Source organism: Toxorhynchites rutilus, unplaced genomic scaffold (assembly GCF_029784135.1).
Source record: "Toxorhynchites rutilus septentrionalis strain SRP unplaced genomic scaffold, ASM2978413v1 HiC_scaffold_272, whole genome shotgun sequence".
Classification (NCBI taxonomy): Eukaryota; Metazoa; Arthropoda; class Insecta; order Diptera; family Culicidae; genus Toxorhynchites; species Toxorhynchites rutilus.
Genome location: NW_026599842.1, coordinates 4,107 through 20,692, shown reverse-complemented (window position 1 = coordinate 20,692; position 16,586 = coordinate 4,107). Strand labels below are relative to the sequence as shown.

Here is a 16,586-nt window from a genome sequence, read left to right as displayed (position 1 = left end):
GAAAGAGAGAAAATATGGTAATTCAAGCTCCACCCGTTGTAACTTTTTGCAACGAGTTAAAGTATAAGAGCATTGCGATCGTGATTTGGGTATCACCATTCACGATTCATAAGTTACCGACTCAGCGACCACAAACCTTTCCAAGAGTAGGGATAACATCTGGTCAGAGTTAAAAATCAGGACACCTGTCACAGATACCATTATGACCAAATCATTGTCATTCTTTTTAGATATGAATAAAAAAAGAATGTTGTCTGTGTTTTGTACTTCAAGGAACCAAAATAATCAAATTTATTTGTTTGACATATTCCCCGGACGATCCATGCAGCGAAAAGACTTCAAAGATGATGACTTCTGTCGTTGTACGAGCAGGGGATATTTTATGGTGGTCTCTGAGTCATAAAACAACATGCGCAATAGTGCCGGAGTACAATCCATAAATTTGAAGCTGTTATGATACATCGCGATATGAAACACGATGCACTTTTTGTGCATCCCAGATCTTCTGAGCGGCGGAATCTGATTTTTGCACCAACATGGATTTGGATTTGGATGCCAATTGATTATTAGTGCAATGTTTCGGTGTTCGGATATGCTTTTGAAAATCAGTTTTACCTGTAATTGTTGGTTTTGAATTTCTGTTTTTTTTACAAAATGACAAAACCTACACAATATCGAGAAGAAACAAAAAAACAACGCCATGGTCGAATAATCGAAAACATTGAATGAAAACAAAACGAAATTTGTTTGAACAATGCAACGGTCACTCTTTACATGCTTGCACAATTAGAATCAACAATAAAATACTTTTCTTCTCAAGAAGAAAATATGCAAAAAAAATATTCGTCAATTAAATTACACACCCCAAAAGGATCTCAAAATCAGCGCATGTCCTGCTATGTCAGTACAGATAGTATCCCTATCCAAATGGCCTTTCTCAAGACTTAGAATTCGTTTTAGTTTTCAAAATTGGCCTTCTCCAAGGCAAGAGGCAAATGAACTGAATTGGTTTAAAGCCTCTATAATAAACACTACCACTTCTATTTGTATTCCACAGTCTCGCTCCAGCCATCGAACAGCTAACGTTCTTTCTCAATGCGGAAGTCACACAAACAGCTGTTTTGATTGATACGAAGTGCGAACATAAAATCACTTCGTAGGGTTGAGACTTTTAATTTTCGCATCACGAGCACACATCGTTATTGATTTCATACATTGTCTAAGATTGATTAAAATAATTTCAATAATGTTATATGTTGTTTATTGTAAATTCTGATTTATTACATGACAGAATCGATTCCTGCACCGGACATTCTGGTTGGAGTCCGGGTTCAGTATTAAGTCGTTAGCTATGAGATGGGTGCACCGAGAAGGACCATCCTGGTTTGTACACCAACGCTCCGGAACACTTCGAGTGAACCCGTGCGGAAGCTCGTATGGGTTCTGGAATTTTTAAAGCGCAATTTTCTTTGGCTTATCGTTTTGGTATCAGCCAATCATTCTTATTCAAGAAACCAACGCTGTTCGGTAGATTTAATCAAGAGGTCAATTTGATAGTTGATATACATATCATGGCCGAGAGAAGTATGATAAACAATTTATTCGAAAGATAAAAGGTCTTATTGACCCAAAAACTTGTTTCACGGCCACAAAAATTGTTCCAAAAGCAAAATTATAAAATAAAAAAATCTATGAATATGGACATCATGTTGAAAAACCAAATAGAATATTGACTGGGAATGTTGTCAAACTGCATAAAACATGATTTTTTGCACTTAGGATTCTCTAAATGAACTCATTTTTCATAAGCGAATGTAAACGCAGTTCCCGGGGTCGTGGGATTAGTGTCACACATGTCATACCGGGAGCTTCGGATTTAATTCTCGTTTTGATCGGGAAATTTCTTCCGGTTTCCATTGGTACTCGCATCTTTGCGAAGTTATCACTCGGGATATATTCAATGTGTATTATTTAGCATGGAAATCTTCTCTAAGTACAAATTAAAAAAAAACGCAATTAATGATGCGTCAAACCGGTCAACAGTAAAAAAATATTTTCAACTATTTATCCCCCGAATACTGTGTGATCAAGAAGTTCAATAAAATTATATTCTTTGGTTTTTACTATTTTCAAAAAATTTTAAATTTGTGGCGCAAATTATCAATATTTACAATGTTAAACGCACTCCGAACAAAGAGAAGCGATAATAGGTTGTGTGGTGTACATGTTGTTCTTTTTCCGTCTAAAAATAGTAGCTACAATATACGTCAAGATTCTAATAGAAGGGCAAAATTGAAACGTAATTAATGAATTAATAAAGTGATGCTGAATGCATTTAAAAATCCTGACAATCGCAATTTGAAAATACATTTATAAATTAGTTTAAAGAATATCTTCAATATCTTCAATGGAAAAGTTAAACTTCGGAAAGCAAATGTGAATAGCGTTCTTGTATAAAGATTTATAAACTTTATTCAATTAAATTAAATGTTGATTTTTTATTATATTTTGAAAGAATAATTTTCAGTAATAGTTTAATTGCAATTTGAAATGCAATCATTACCATAGACAAATACTATAAAAAATATTACTTACTATTTTGAAATAGGCCCTTTGAGCTTAATGTTCACAGTCACTCAGCTGAAACAAGTTGGTGACAAAACACAACTACCAGCTTGGGTGGTCGTTGTGATGAGCAAGGTGAGAAATGTGAATACAGAGAAATAGGTGATGTCCGATCCTGAGCTCTCAGCTCCAGTTCGTTTCAATACGCACTGTACTCATAGTGTGGGAACTATTTTATTGGTTTCGACTAGAGGAAATAGTTTTTTGTTCCATCGGGTCGCCAATAATGCGAACTTTGTTTTGCTGAGGAATTTTCCCCCAAGTAATTTCGCGCGCTAGCACTATCCGATTGCGTGCTACATCGACATTGTATTGATACAGGACTTACATGACGCGCAAATGAGTCGTTGAAAATCTGCGATAAGGTGGAGAGTTTCCCAACAGACACTGTTTATGTTTTCATTATGAAAGGGTTGAACTCATTCTGAACACAAGGCGCGTTTATTGAAACTTGTTGACAAACCACTGAACGGGGGAACTACAGTTTCTCTGAAAAGTTTCAGTCACGTTTGGCTTAAGAGTAATGCAGATGAATGCCAGTTACTCATACCTTTACGATATCTAAATCTAATTCACTTTGTTTCTCTGTCCTCTTTATTTGATTTATTCACCAACGAACCAAGTTAATATCCAACAGAACCTGTATTTTATCAGTGGGAATTTCCCAGATCAATTGTTTGTTTCAGTTTGGTCACTTAAAAAGAATTCCCGCCTCTCATTCAAATGGATGACTTTCATCATCACTAATTCTTTCCTTACTGCGGTTATTAAATATTTCATCTTAATCACGTTTTATTGCTAGTTACAATATGACGCGTTTGACAGTTTTTATGAGTTATCTTTGGTTCACTTGAAGTCACGTAATAACGGATAATAATCATGTGATGTTCTTAAAAAACTTTCGCCACCTACTGGACAGACTTCGGAACGCTGAAGTTCCGGTACTGCTCGATACCGACACCGTCGAACCGTGTCCCACTGAGGCATGAGAACCCGCGCTAGTATTGGCACTCGTTGAAATCGATCCGCTGTGGCTAGTTGAATTGAGATTACAGAAAAGAGATTACGAGGAATTTTTGCAGGATCACATTGGAGTCTCACCTCACAGCGATCGGTTTATTGGCCACTGAGGTGGCCACCGATGTTGAGTGAGAGATTGACACCGGAGGAATTATGGATCCACCGCCACCGCCAGTAATTACTCCTATGATTCCTGGCAGCACCTGACCTATGAACGCGGGTATTACTGTCTCTGCACTGAAATGTAATGAAAAATTATGGAACAACAAATATCACATATTCGACATTTGAACAACAGTACCCGGGAAACGTTTTGGTCTGTTTGGCACATTCGATCCTTCCATAATAAGCAATTCCAAAGACAGCGAAAAGTCTCACGATTCGCATTTTGATCACAAACAATAAACTAGAACAAAAAATCACTTCATTTACGTGAGTCAAAAATTCCTCAGCAGCGCAACGATTCGCTGTGAAGTCGTTTGGTCGAATGATTCAAGTGGATTTTCAAATCTCTGCAAAATGATAGCACCGGTTCAACGGAAACACTAATGCGTTTAAATTGTCCCGCCCGGTGGGAGCATTCATATGTCTTAATTACACTGGCCAGCCTTTTATGAATGGTCACGTTGATCGCAAATTGGAACCATTCCAAGGTTAATGATTGGCCGTTTGCAGTGCTTCGAATGTGACGCTAACGTATCACGAGGGTGAAAAGATACGTTGATTTGTGTAAAACATTTTAATAAGTGTGATATGACAACATTCTGAATGGTTTGAAATATTAGGTTGGGGAAAAAATAATCCATTGTTTTTGGGTGAAATTCAAAACTATTTTTGATATGCTTCGGATTGTCCGAATTGGGTGTCAAATATGCATCATTTTGTTGTAAAATTTGATGCCATTCTAAAGGTAGTTTCCTAAAGTATGTATCATAGAAGTCTTGGTCCTTTTTGGCGAACACCTCTAGCAATAGATTTTTGTAGTCTTCTCTTGATCCCAGTTTCTTATCACTCTGGAAATTATACAATGCGAGAAAGAGGTAATAATCGCTCTCGAAATTGTGTAGCCTTGCGTTGTCCTGATGGAACACAACGCCTCTTCTGTTGGCCAGTTCTGTACGTTTCTGGTCAATCGCTAGCTTCAAACGGTCCATTTATTGACAGTAGAGATCTGAATTTATTATATTGCTTTAAAAGAAATTTTTCAAAACCGAGAAAATAGTGCATAACTTTTTCCCCAACCTAATATTTTATTCTAAGTGATGGCATTGGAAGTTGCACATTTTTCCTAATCAGGTAATTAATTCAAAAACTAAGGGTAGGTTGTATCTGTGATAAAACCGCAAGGTTAACGTAACTCTTCCGTTGATTTAGTAATCATTTTTTCTGAATGAATAATTATTTTTTCAAAATCAAAGTCGTAACAAGTGCAAGCATAGAGCTTCTTTCATGCATATTCTGCGGATGCATTCGGAAGTGAGAGTTTTTTCACGATGATTGACATATCATATGGTCTGGTCTTTTTCAAAAATACTACACTTGCAAAAAATAAAGTTTTGTTTTCGTTATTATTGATTGTATTTTTTTTTATAGTATATGACGATATATATTGTATTTCTTCTGGAAAGCTGAGAGTTTTATACATAACATATCCAAACATTAGAGATATGTTCTTTTTCTTTCATAAATTATGATTTTTCAAAGATAATGATGATTTTTCAAAGGTAATAAAGATGGTCCGTAAAATCAATTTTCCCCCTTTTTCCAAAAATGATTGTATTTAGAAATTCGTAACTTTTGAACAACTAGACCAATCCAGATGTTCAACATATCAAATTAAAGCCAATTAGCTATTATTTTCTTATATTATAGATTAGCTGCTTATTGTTGTAAAATGGCATTTTTAATGCACAATGGTTTCTTGCATGCAAACCAGCGAACACAATATGGTTCAAATAATGCTGATGCGATTCAAATACTGCTGAGGCTAAAAGCAGCACAGCATATAATGCTGATTTTATTACCTCTTTATTACCTTTGTAGATGGAGGGTTTTTTTTAAGCACAACATCTTTTTATTGGAAGAAAGTAAAACTGTAAACAGTAAATCTCATTGACGAGTCTGGCACGTGAAATTATTACATAGGGTTGAATGACTTTTCCTCAACGCTTTGGAAAAACCACGGGATCTGAATTGATTTAAATCGTCAATGATTTAAAAAAAATACAATAAAGGGAATTATAAAATTTACAGAAAAATTATAAAAATTACAAAACTTTTAAAAATTACAGAAATTACAAAAATTACAACAATTACAAAAATTACAATCGTCAATGATTTAAAAAAAAATACAATAAAGGGAATTATAAAATTTACAAAAAAATTACAAAAATTAAAAAAATTACAAAAATTACAGAAATTACAAAAATTACAAAAATTACAAAAATTACAAAAATTACAAAAATTACAAAAATTACAAAAATTACAAAAATTACAAAAATTACAAAAATTACAAAAATTACAAAAATTACAAAAATTACAAAAATTACAAAAATTACAAAAATTACAAAAATTACAAAAATTACAAAAATTACAAAAATTACAAAAATTACAAAAATTACAAAAATTTAAAAAAATACAAAAATTACAAAAAATACAAAAATTACAAAAATTACAAAAATTACAAAAATTAAAAAAATTACAACAATTACAAAAATTACAAAAATTACAAAAATTACAAAAATTACAAAAATTACAAAAATTACAAAAATTACAAAAATTACAAAAATTACAAAAATTACAAAAATTACAAAAATTACAAAAATTACAAAAATTACAAAAATTACAAAAATTACAAAAATTACAAAAATTACAAAAATTACAAAAATTACAAAAATTACAAAAATTACAAAAATTACAAAAATTACAAAAATTACAAAAATTACAAAAATTACAAAAATTACAAAAATTACAAAAATTACAAAAATTACAAAAATTACAAAAATTACAAAAATTACAAAAATTACAAAAATTACAAAAATTACAAAAATTACAAAAATTACAAAAATTACAAAAATTACAAAAATTACAAAAATTACAAAAATTACAAAAATTACAAAAATTACAAAAATTACAAAAATTACAAAAATTACAAAAATTACAAAAATTAGAAAAAATACAAAAATTACAAAAATTACAAAAATTACAAAAATTACAAAAATTACAAAAATTACAAAAATTACAAAAATTACAAAAATTACAAAAATTACAAAAATTACAAAAATTACAAAAATTACAAAAATTACAAAAATTACAAAAATTACAAAAATTACAAAAATTTAAAAAAATACAAAAATTACAAAAAATACAAAAATTACAAAAATTACAAAAATTACAAAAATTAAAAAAATTACAACAATTACAAAAATTACAAAAATTACAAAAATTACAAAAATTACAAAAATTACAAAAATTACAAAAATTACAAAAATTACAAAAATTACAAAAATTACAAAAATTACAAAAATTACAAAAATTACAAAAATTACAAAAATTACAAAAATTACAAAAATTACAAAAATTACAAAAATTACAAAAATTACAAAAATTACAAAAATTACAAAAATTACAAAAATTACAAAAATTACAAAAATTACAAAAATTACAAAAATTACAAAAATTACAAAAATTACAAAAATTACAAAAATTACAAAAATTACAAAAATTACAAAAATTACAAAAATTACAAAAATTACAAAAATTACAAAAATTACAAAAATTACAAAAATTACAAAAATTACAAAAATTACAAAAATTACAAAAATTACAAAAATTACAAAAATTACAAAAATTACAAAAATTACAAAAATTACAAAAATTACAAAAATTACAAAAATTACAAAAATTACAAAAATTACAAAAATTACAAAAATTACAAAAATTACAAAAATTACAAAAATTACAAAAATTACAAAAATTACAAAAATTACAAAAATTACAAAAATTACAAAAATTACAAAAATTACAAAAATTACAAAAATTACAAAAATTACAAAAATTACAAAAATTACAAAAATTACAAAAATTAGAAAAAATACGAAAATTACAAAAATTACAAAAATTACAAAAATTACAAAAATTACAAAAATTACAAAAATTACAACAATTACAAAAATTACAAAAATTACAAAAATTACAAAAATTACAAAAATTACAAAAATTACAAAAATTACAAAAATTACAAAAATTACAAAAATTACAAAAATTACAAAAATTACAAAAATTACAAAAATTACAAAAATTACAAAAATTACAAAAATTACAAAAATTACAAAAATTACAAAAATTACAAAAATTACAAAAATTACAAAAATTACAAAAATTACAAAAATTACAAAAATTACAAAAACTACAAAAATTACAAAAATTACAAAAATTACAAAAATTACAAAAATTACAAAAATTACAAAAATTACAAAAATTACAAAAATTACAAAAATTACAAAAATTACAAAAATTACAAAAATTACAAAAATTACAAAAATTACAAAAATTACAAAAATTACAAAAATTACAAAAATTACAAAAATTACAAAAATTACAAAAATTACAAAAATTACAAAAATTACAAAAATTACAAAAATTACAAAAATTACAAAAATTACAAAAATTACAAAAATTACAAAAATTACAAAAATTACAAAAATTACAAAAATTACAAAAATTACAAAAATTACAAAAATTACAAAAATTACAAAAATTACAAAAATTACAAAAATTACAAAAATTACAAAAATTACAAAAATTACAAAAATTACAAAAATTACAAAAATTACAAAAATTACAAAAATTACAAACGTATTTCATTACGTTTCCCGATTTTTTGAAAAGAGTAAAATTTGAAAAATTTCATTTTTAAAGTTTCATGCGATAGAGAGATGCCTGTAGATTGTATCCATATAAATTTGACATGAATCGGTTCAGTAGAACTTGAAATATCGTGTACGCCAGTTTGAAAGAACTAGTTTAAAGAAGAACGCGTGTGAAGTTCATGGTTATGACCGTGCCAGGTTAGATACCGCATCACCTCAAATTGCTCTAACTTGGTAAAAAATAGGGTCCTTTCTAGGGTATATTCTTGAATGCCTAAACTACAGAAATATGAAGGAAAAAAAATATTTTTTTCTTCAAATTTCTAGACTAGAATACTGCCTTAAAAGACATTAAACAGAGAATGAATAGAGAATTAATTGAGAATCAACAGAGAGTTTACAGTGAATTTACAGATAATCGACGAAAAATTGACAGATATTTAGCACATTATTAATGAAAAATTAACAGAGGATTAACAAAGAATCAACAGAGAACTGATATTAACAGAGAATGAATGAACAGAGATTTATGTGGAGGTCTTTCGGATAAGAGAGAACTACACTCTCTCAGATCGTGTAAGTGACTGCTACCTAATTTAGTTTTTCCCTTCTTGTTAGTTCACACATCTTTATTATCTACGGAGTAGGTTTTTATGCCGAGGATGCCGATCATAGCACAACCCTTGTCATGCTTATGGATTTGCCACCCATGTGGCTGTATCCTCAGATAAGCATGACGAAGCGATAGTGATCGTAGGACGAACAGATCATAAAAGACGTCTCGCTATGTTTATGAATTTACCTCCCATGAGGCTAAATCCTAAATAAACAATGTCGAGACGATAATGATCGTTCGTACCATAACATTTAGCAGAGAATGAGCGGAGAATAAACAGAGAATAAACAGAGAATAAACAGAGAATTAACGAAGAATTAACTGAGAATAACAGAAGATTAACAGGAAGTTGATGGAGAGATTGAAAAGAAAATTGACAGAGAAGCTACAGATCATTGATAGAAATTTAACGAAAAATCAATGAAGGGATAACAAAGAATCAATAGAGAATTAGGACGGAATTAACAGAGGATTAACAGATAATTAACGAACTGTTGACAAAGATTTAGCAGCGAATTAATAGAGAATTGACGAAGGATTAACAGAGAATCAACAGAGAATTGATATCGACAGTGAATGGAAGAAGAATTAACAGAAAGCAGAGAATAAACAGATAATAAACAGAGAATTAACGAAGAATTAACAGAGGATTAACAGAGAATTAATGGAGAATTCACAGAGAGTTAACGAAGAGTTGACAGATATTCAACAGGAAATTAACAGAGAAGCCACAGATCACTGAAAGAAATTTAACGAAAAATCAATGAAGGAATAACAGAGAATCAATTGAGAATTAGCACGGGATTGACAGAGAGCTAATAAAGAATTAATAGAGAATCAACAGAGAATTTATAGAGGATTAACAGATAATTTACGAAAAATGGACAGACATTTAGCAGAGAATTAATAGTGAATTATCAGAGGAATTACAAAGAATCAACAGAGAATTGATATTGATAGAGAATGAACGAACAGAGATTTAGCAGAGAATAAAAGACAACTAACGAAGAATTAACTGAGAATCAACAGAGGATTAACAGGAAATTAATGGAGAATTGACAGAGAGTTAAAGAGGGGTTGACAGAGATTCAACAGAAAATTGACAGAGAAGCCACAGATCATTGATAAAAATTTAACGAAAAATCAATGAAGAGATAACAGAGAATCAGTAGAGAATTAGGACGGAATTAATAGAGGATTAACAGATAATTAACGAACTGTTGACAAAGATTTAGCAGAGAATTAATAAACAATTGACAGAGGACTAACAAATAATCAAAAGTGAATGAACGAACAGAGAATTAGCAGAGAATAAACAGAGATTAAACGGTGAATAAACAGAGAACTAACGAAGAATTGACTGAGAATTAACAGGGTAATAACAAGAAGTTAATAGAGAATTGACAGAGAGTTAACACGTTGATCCCCAATTTTTTCACTATATCAGTTTCGTTCCCCGCTCCTGGAAATATTTATTGAATGAAAAGGAATGAGTCTTACTAGAAAGTAGTTACATATTGTAAATCATTCAAAAACAAACCATTTTTATATATTTTTTTTTTTTTGGTACTGTCAGTCCCAGTGATCTGAGTTTTTCTAACGAAAAGCTCAACGTCAGTCCCTAGGGACAGACACGGGGCTCAACGTGTTAACGAAGAGTGGACAGAGCTTGAACAGAGAATTAACAGAGAAGTCACTAATCATTCACAGAGAATTAATGAAAAATCAATGGAGAAGTAGAGGATTAACAGAAAGCTAATGGAGAATTAACAGAGAGTTAACGAAGAGTTGACAGAGATTCAACAGAAAATTGGCAGAGAAGTATCAGATCATTGACAGAAATTTGACGAAGAATCAATGGAGAAATGACAGAGAATCAATTAACAGAATTAATAGAGAATCAACAGAGAATTCACATAGAATTTACAGATGATCAACAAAAAATTGGCAGATATTTAGCACATTATTAATAGAGAATTAACAGAGGATTAACAAAGAATCAACAGAGAATTGATTTTCACAGAGAATGAACGAACAAAAAATTAGCAGAGAATAAACAGAGAATTAACAGAGGATTAACAGAGAGTTAATGGAGAATTAACAGAGAGTTAACGAAGAATTGACTGATATTCAACAGGAAATTAACAGAAAAGCCACAGATCATCAACAGAGATCAACAGAGAATTTATAGAGGATTGACAGATAATTAACGAAAAAATGGACAGATATTTAGCAGAGAATTAATAGAGAACTATCAGAAGAATTACAAACCATCAACAGATAATTGATATTGATAGAGAATAAACGAACAGACATTTAGCAGAGAATAAACAGAGAATAAACAGAGAATTAACGAAGAATTAACTGAGAATTAAAGAAGAATAAACAGAGAGTTAACAAAGAGTTGACAGAGACTCAGCTGAGAATTAACAGAGATTGAGAATGATGCTTTGAAAAAAAAAACATTCTAGAAAAAAAGGAATTCTTTTTTTGGACCATCCTAAAATGTTCTTCTAAAATTCTACGATAAGAAACCGAACTACTAATTTTCATGGAATCTGAGAACCACTATATCGGTTTGACATGGAATGACTGGATGTGAATAATGTAAATCAGCGAAATATTGCGGCCCCTTTGATATGGTGAAATATTCTCTATTCCATTCCGTGATCAAACATTCCGTATTGACCGCTATTTGAATCATCGCTATTCGTCTCGAATTATTAAGGTAAATGGGTTCATTAGGGTGTTTTCACGCAACTAGTAAATGCAAATCGATTTTTCTTCATCAGAATCAAGTATGATCAAGTTTGGGTTTGTTGAAAAGTCCCAAGTCTCTTATTTCTAACAATACCATAAAGCGTTCAAATCATCCAAAAATTTTACGATTTTGGATGATTTTCTTCAAAGAGAAATTATGATCATGGTTTGTTCGTTGAACGTTGAACGAAAAAATTTAAATTTTCAGGTAGGTGTTCCATTTCTCATTGCTTGAAATATAAAAAAATATACTAACGTTCAAAACCTCGCATTTCAGGTGTAACGCTCTCGTTTACTTACACCCCGGTACACAAATGAAAGACATAGTCCTACGTCAAAAAAAATACGAGAAAATTTCGAACCAGTGATGCATATTTCTATATTTTCCTACAATCTACGTAGATATTCAAAAAAAAAGCTATACATGAAAGAAATAAACTCAAACACAATGCGTTAATATCATTTCGCTACATTATAGCACACTGTTCATCAGTTTTGGTCCCTTCCACGGCACTTCTCTCATTCTTCGATGGTTTGACAGAAGAAGCATTCACCCCAAGTCGTGTTCCACTTTCTTCGATGAAATATTTATCCTTATGGCCAGAAACATTTGCCGCCTTCATTTTCACCCGCTCCGCATGTGCCACTTCCTGTCCTTCCGCGTTGAGCAACACTGTGATCATGTTATCTCCCGTTGCCCAAGATTGACCCTTCATAACCGCACACGATGGGGAATCCGCTTTCTTACCAGCCGAATCCGACCAGATGGTGATGGTGGAGCTTCCCTCTATTTTGACACCTTTCGAAAACTTATAAACGGTGTCGGAATGTTCCGTTCGACGAATGAGCTGGAATCCTTCAAGCTTTTCGGACTTTTTTGATTTGTTCCTCAGCTTGATGAACTTTCCGTCCGGATCGCACTCCGCTATCTCGAGATCGCCTTTAGCGGATGAGGTGATGGAATAGTCCAGCGAATCGTCGAGCACATTCCGCTTCCGTTTGAGTGAAGGCGTACAGAATAAGCGCGAAGAGGTACTCAACGCGGTAGCCGTTGCGGAAGTGCTGTTTATACTTGGAGTTATGTTGAGGCGAGTTTCTTCGGAAGAAAGAAGCTTGTCGTACGCGGCAATTTCCATGTCGAGTGAGATTTTAATATCCATGAGATCCTGGTATTCTTTGATCTGCACAGACATCTGATCGCGCATTCGTCCAATTTCATTCTCGAGTTTTTGCCGCTCCTCATCATGCTGAATGCGTTCATCGGTGAGGCGACTTTCCAAGCTGCGGATTCTCGCATCGTACAGTTCGGATATTTCGTCCCGATTCATGCGCAGCTGAGCGTCGTATTGTTCTCGCAGCTCTTGTAGCGTTTGTTGGAGCTTCGTCTCATATTGTTCCATGAGAAAACCATCAATTTCACTTATTTCCGTTTGCCGTCGCACCTTACTTTCCGCCAGCTGTTGACTGTGAACCTGCTCCTTGAACGTCAACTCTTCCCGTAAACTCTGAATGTTATTCTCCAAGTCCACTCTGACCAGGGTTTCGTTTTCCAGATCTTTACGCATGTTTTCGAAAGTTTTCCGAAGCTTGGATGCCTCTTTATCGGCCTCTCTCAGTTCATCCTGTAGCTTCTTACGTTCCGAACAGACACTGTTGTAATTTGCTGTCAGCTCAACACATCTCGCTTCACTCGTCCGCGCTTCCTTCTCCAACTCACTTAGTTCCTTAGTTTTCTTGTTCAATTTCATCCTCAACTGATCATTCTCTTCCCAATACCGCTTCGCGTCGATTTCCACCCTCGCCCGCTCTCGTGCCGTCTCGTCCAGCAGCTTCCTTGCGTCCGTCAGCTCACCCTCATAAATCGCCTTTAGACTTTCCGCTTCGCGTTTCGCAGTATCCTGATAGGCGTTCATCTCCATCGACAATCGGGAGTTTTCCTGTTCCAAAAACCGGACCCGTTCGATGTAACAGGCCAGTCGATCGTTCAGATTCATCAGGCTGTTCTTTTCGTGCAGTCGGCTCCGTCGGGAAGGGCTAAGCGGTGATTCCGGTATCTCTGATCGGCTGGAAGTTGTGGACGCGGTGGAAGCCGCGGACGACACCGACTGCGCGCCGGATGTCGCCGCTGGGTTAGCATTTCTTTTCGGTCGTTGAGACATTTTGTTTCTTCGGCTGGCTGCAAATCAAGGACAAACGGTCCTCCTCACCGCGTATGCTTCAGTTCGCTGAAAGAAAGCCGTTGTTGTATCGTGAGAACGCATGTGAGAAGTACTTTTACTTACCAACAGTTTGCTGCGGACGACAAAAATATTCAGTACGACTCGTCAACGATAATTTTGATTCTCGAGCGGTAATTAAGTTAAAAACTCGCAGCTCTTACAAAACCATCCATTCACTGTGAATGCTTCCATGAACGCGTTGAAACTGAGATGGCTCCAATGCCCAAAACAAAGCAATAGCGAAACAATAGTGTAAAATAGAGTCCCACTACAACACCGATGAGCATCAAAATGGCTTACTAGTGGACACAGTTATCATATTTGCCACTTGTCTTTGCTGTTCACGGTATGAGTCCTTATCATGAATCATAGAAAAAAAAACTCTGCATGAAATATGCGTAACATAGGCCTGTTAATGTTTAATTACTGGTACCGTTTTGTCTCATATTCCGAACAGTCTCAAATTCCTAATACTTCATTTTTAAATGTAAATTAACTTAACTTTTATGTTAAAAAAATTAATAATGAAAACACAGATATTCTTTGAGGTATAGGCTTCATTTCGACATCATTTACAGGTATCGATACAGCCTATAATTTACAATATCAGACATTTGCAAAAAAGTGAGAGTCTAAACCAATGATAAAATGTGTGCGTTAGCTAATTCCGTAAAATACAGGAATTGTTCATTTTTCAGTTTTTGTAGTTGTTCAACTATTTTGTTTACTGTTTTTATGTTAAGTGTTAGAGAATGTAAGAACCTACAATAACGCATCTACGCATGATTCAAATTTCGAACACTTCATTTTCAAATGTAAATTTACTGAACTTTAATGTTATAAATAATTGAATAATCAAAACCCTGATATTCTTTTGGTTATAGCCTTCATTTTAGCATCATTTACATGTATCGATACAGCCTATAATTTATAATATTAAGCAATTGCAAAAAAATGACAGTCAAAACCAATGATAAAATGTTTGCGTTAACATATTTTGTAAAAAACATTCATTTTTCAGTTTTTGTAATTTTTTCAACTACTATGTTTGTTGTTTTCATGTTAAGTGCTAGAAATGGTAAGAATCTAAAATAAATGGATGAAATACAATGATATTTTATGCAGAAATCTTCATTAAAATTAGTGTTCGCAATATGAATCAAGTTTCTACGCATGATTCAAATGGCGAACACTTCACTTTGAATTGTGAATTAACTTTAATATGATAAATAATTTAAAATTTAAAACCCCGACATTATTTAAGTTATAGACTTCATTTTTTAATAATTTTTTTTCATTTTTTATCGATACCGATATAGCGCCCTTCGTCCCGAAACCCTGTGAACTATAAGAAACAAATACAATCAATAATTACAAAAGCAAAATCCAATTTTTCTACGAGCATAACATTTTTCCAAAAAAGAATAGCTAAATGACTTTAATTTGATATATCGAGAATATGAATCGGTCAAGTAGTTTAAAAGTTATGATTTAAAAAAATCATCTTCGGAATTTGAGACAAAAGTGTTCGGATTATGAGTCAGTGACAAAAATAGTGTTCGGAATATGAGACAAAAGTGATTTAACATATTTTTAGTTTTTCACCATGCATATGTATTTGTAAATCAATTTTATTGTAGTCAAATGAAAAAAAAGTACCATAAAAGAGTACCATTTTGAGTAATGAGACACTGTTTAATGGGCATCAAAGCTTAAGTGTTCGGAATATGAGACAAAACGGTAATTTCTACTCAGTACCTCGTGTCACTTTTACTAGATTTTAATCTTAGTCACAGAAAAAATCGGTGTAGGGACAATTTGGATGAGATACGGTTTGTGAATGGCTTAAGGCAGTATTCTAGTCTAGAAATTTTTAAAACATCGAATTTTTTTCCCTTCATGTTTCTGCAGTTTAGGCATTCAAGAATACAGGTCGGACTCGATTTTCCGGAGTATTGAGTTTTTTTTGCACTCTGGATAATCGATCCCTCCGGATAATCGAGTCATAAAAAAACGAATTTTCTCTCGGTAAACGTTATATAATTATGAATTGCACTTATTCATTAAACGGTTTTATCTATGCATATCAAATGAAAGGGATTGACTAGTAGAAAACAGTAATTCATGAAAAATTCAAATCCAAAAATGGCGCCAAATATATTTTTTTTTCAAAATCTCATCAATATGGGTATCAAAAGAAAGTTCTCGACTAGTAGAACATAGCAGATCTTGAAAAATCCAACTCCAAGAAGGCCGCAGTCCCCGAACAACTAATTACTTTTTAGACGGTTTCATTTAGCCTGGACTGTTTGTATGTATGTTAGAATGTTTGTAGGGTTGTTCCACATTAGTACAAAATTGAACCCGTTCCTGTTGACTGATTGATCTGAAATTTGGAAGACACCTTTAATTCTACTGTCAACTGCGTATTCCATGATCACGAAAAATTCAATTTGGCCGTGCAATTTGCAATTT

At 32.0% G+C, this 16,586-nt stretch overlaps 2 protein-coding genes across 3 annotated transcripts; both read right to left on the bottom strand.

Annotated features, from left to right (window-relative positions):
* Window positions 1-3,022: 3,022 nt before the first annotated feature.
* LOC129781917 (uncharacterized) lies at window positions 3,023-4,126 on the bottom strand. Of its 2 annotated transcripts, none has more exons than XM_055789420.1 (3): window positions 3,947-4,126; window positions 3,727-3,882; window positions 3,023-3,653 (listed from the first exon to the last, which is right to left on the bottom strand). In XM_055789420.1, exons 1-3 carry the CDS (start codon window positions 4,030-4,032, stop codon window positions 3,503-3,505), a joined length of 393 nt encoding a protein of 130 aa, XP_055645395.1. In that variant the 5' UTR covers window positions 4,033-4,126; the 3' UTR covers window positions 3,023-3,502. The 2 variants fall into 2 exon arrangements, with proteins under 2 accessions (XP_055645395.1, XP_055645394.1); XM_055789419.1 differs by having other exon boundaries at window positions 3,040-3,659.
* An 8,134-nt stretch (window positions 4,127-12,260) lies between these two features.
* On the bottom strand, window positions 12,261-14,340 carry LOC129781916 (lamin Dm0-like). The gene is made up of 2 exons (XM_055789418.1): window positions 14,175-14,340; window positions 12,261-14,117 (listed from the first exon to the last, which is right to left on the bottom strand). The coding sequence occupies exon 2, from the start codon at window positions 14,049-14,051 to the stop codon at window positions 12,360-12,362; it is 1,692 nt and encodes a 563-aa protein (XP_055645393.1). The 5' UTR covers window positions 14,052-14,117; window positions 14,175-14,340; the 3' UTR covers window positions 12,261-12,359.
* Between the last annotated feature and the right edge of the window lie 2,246 nt (window positions 14,341-16,586).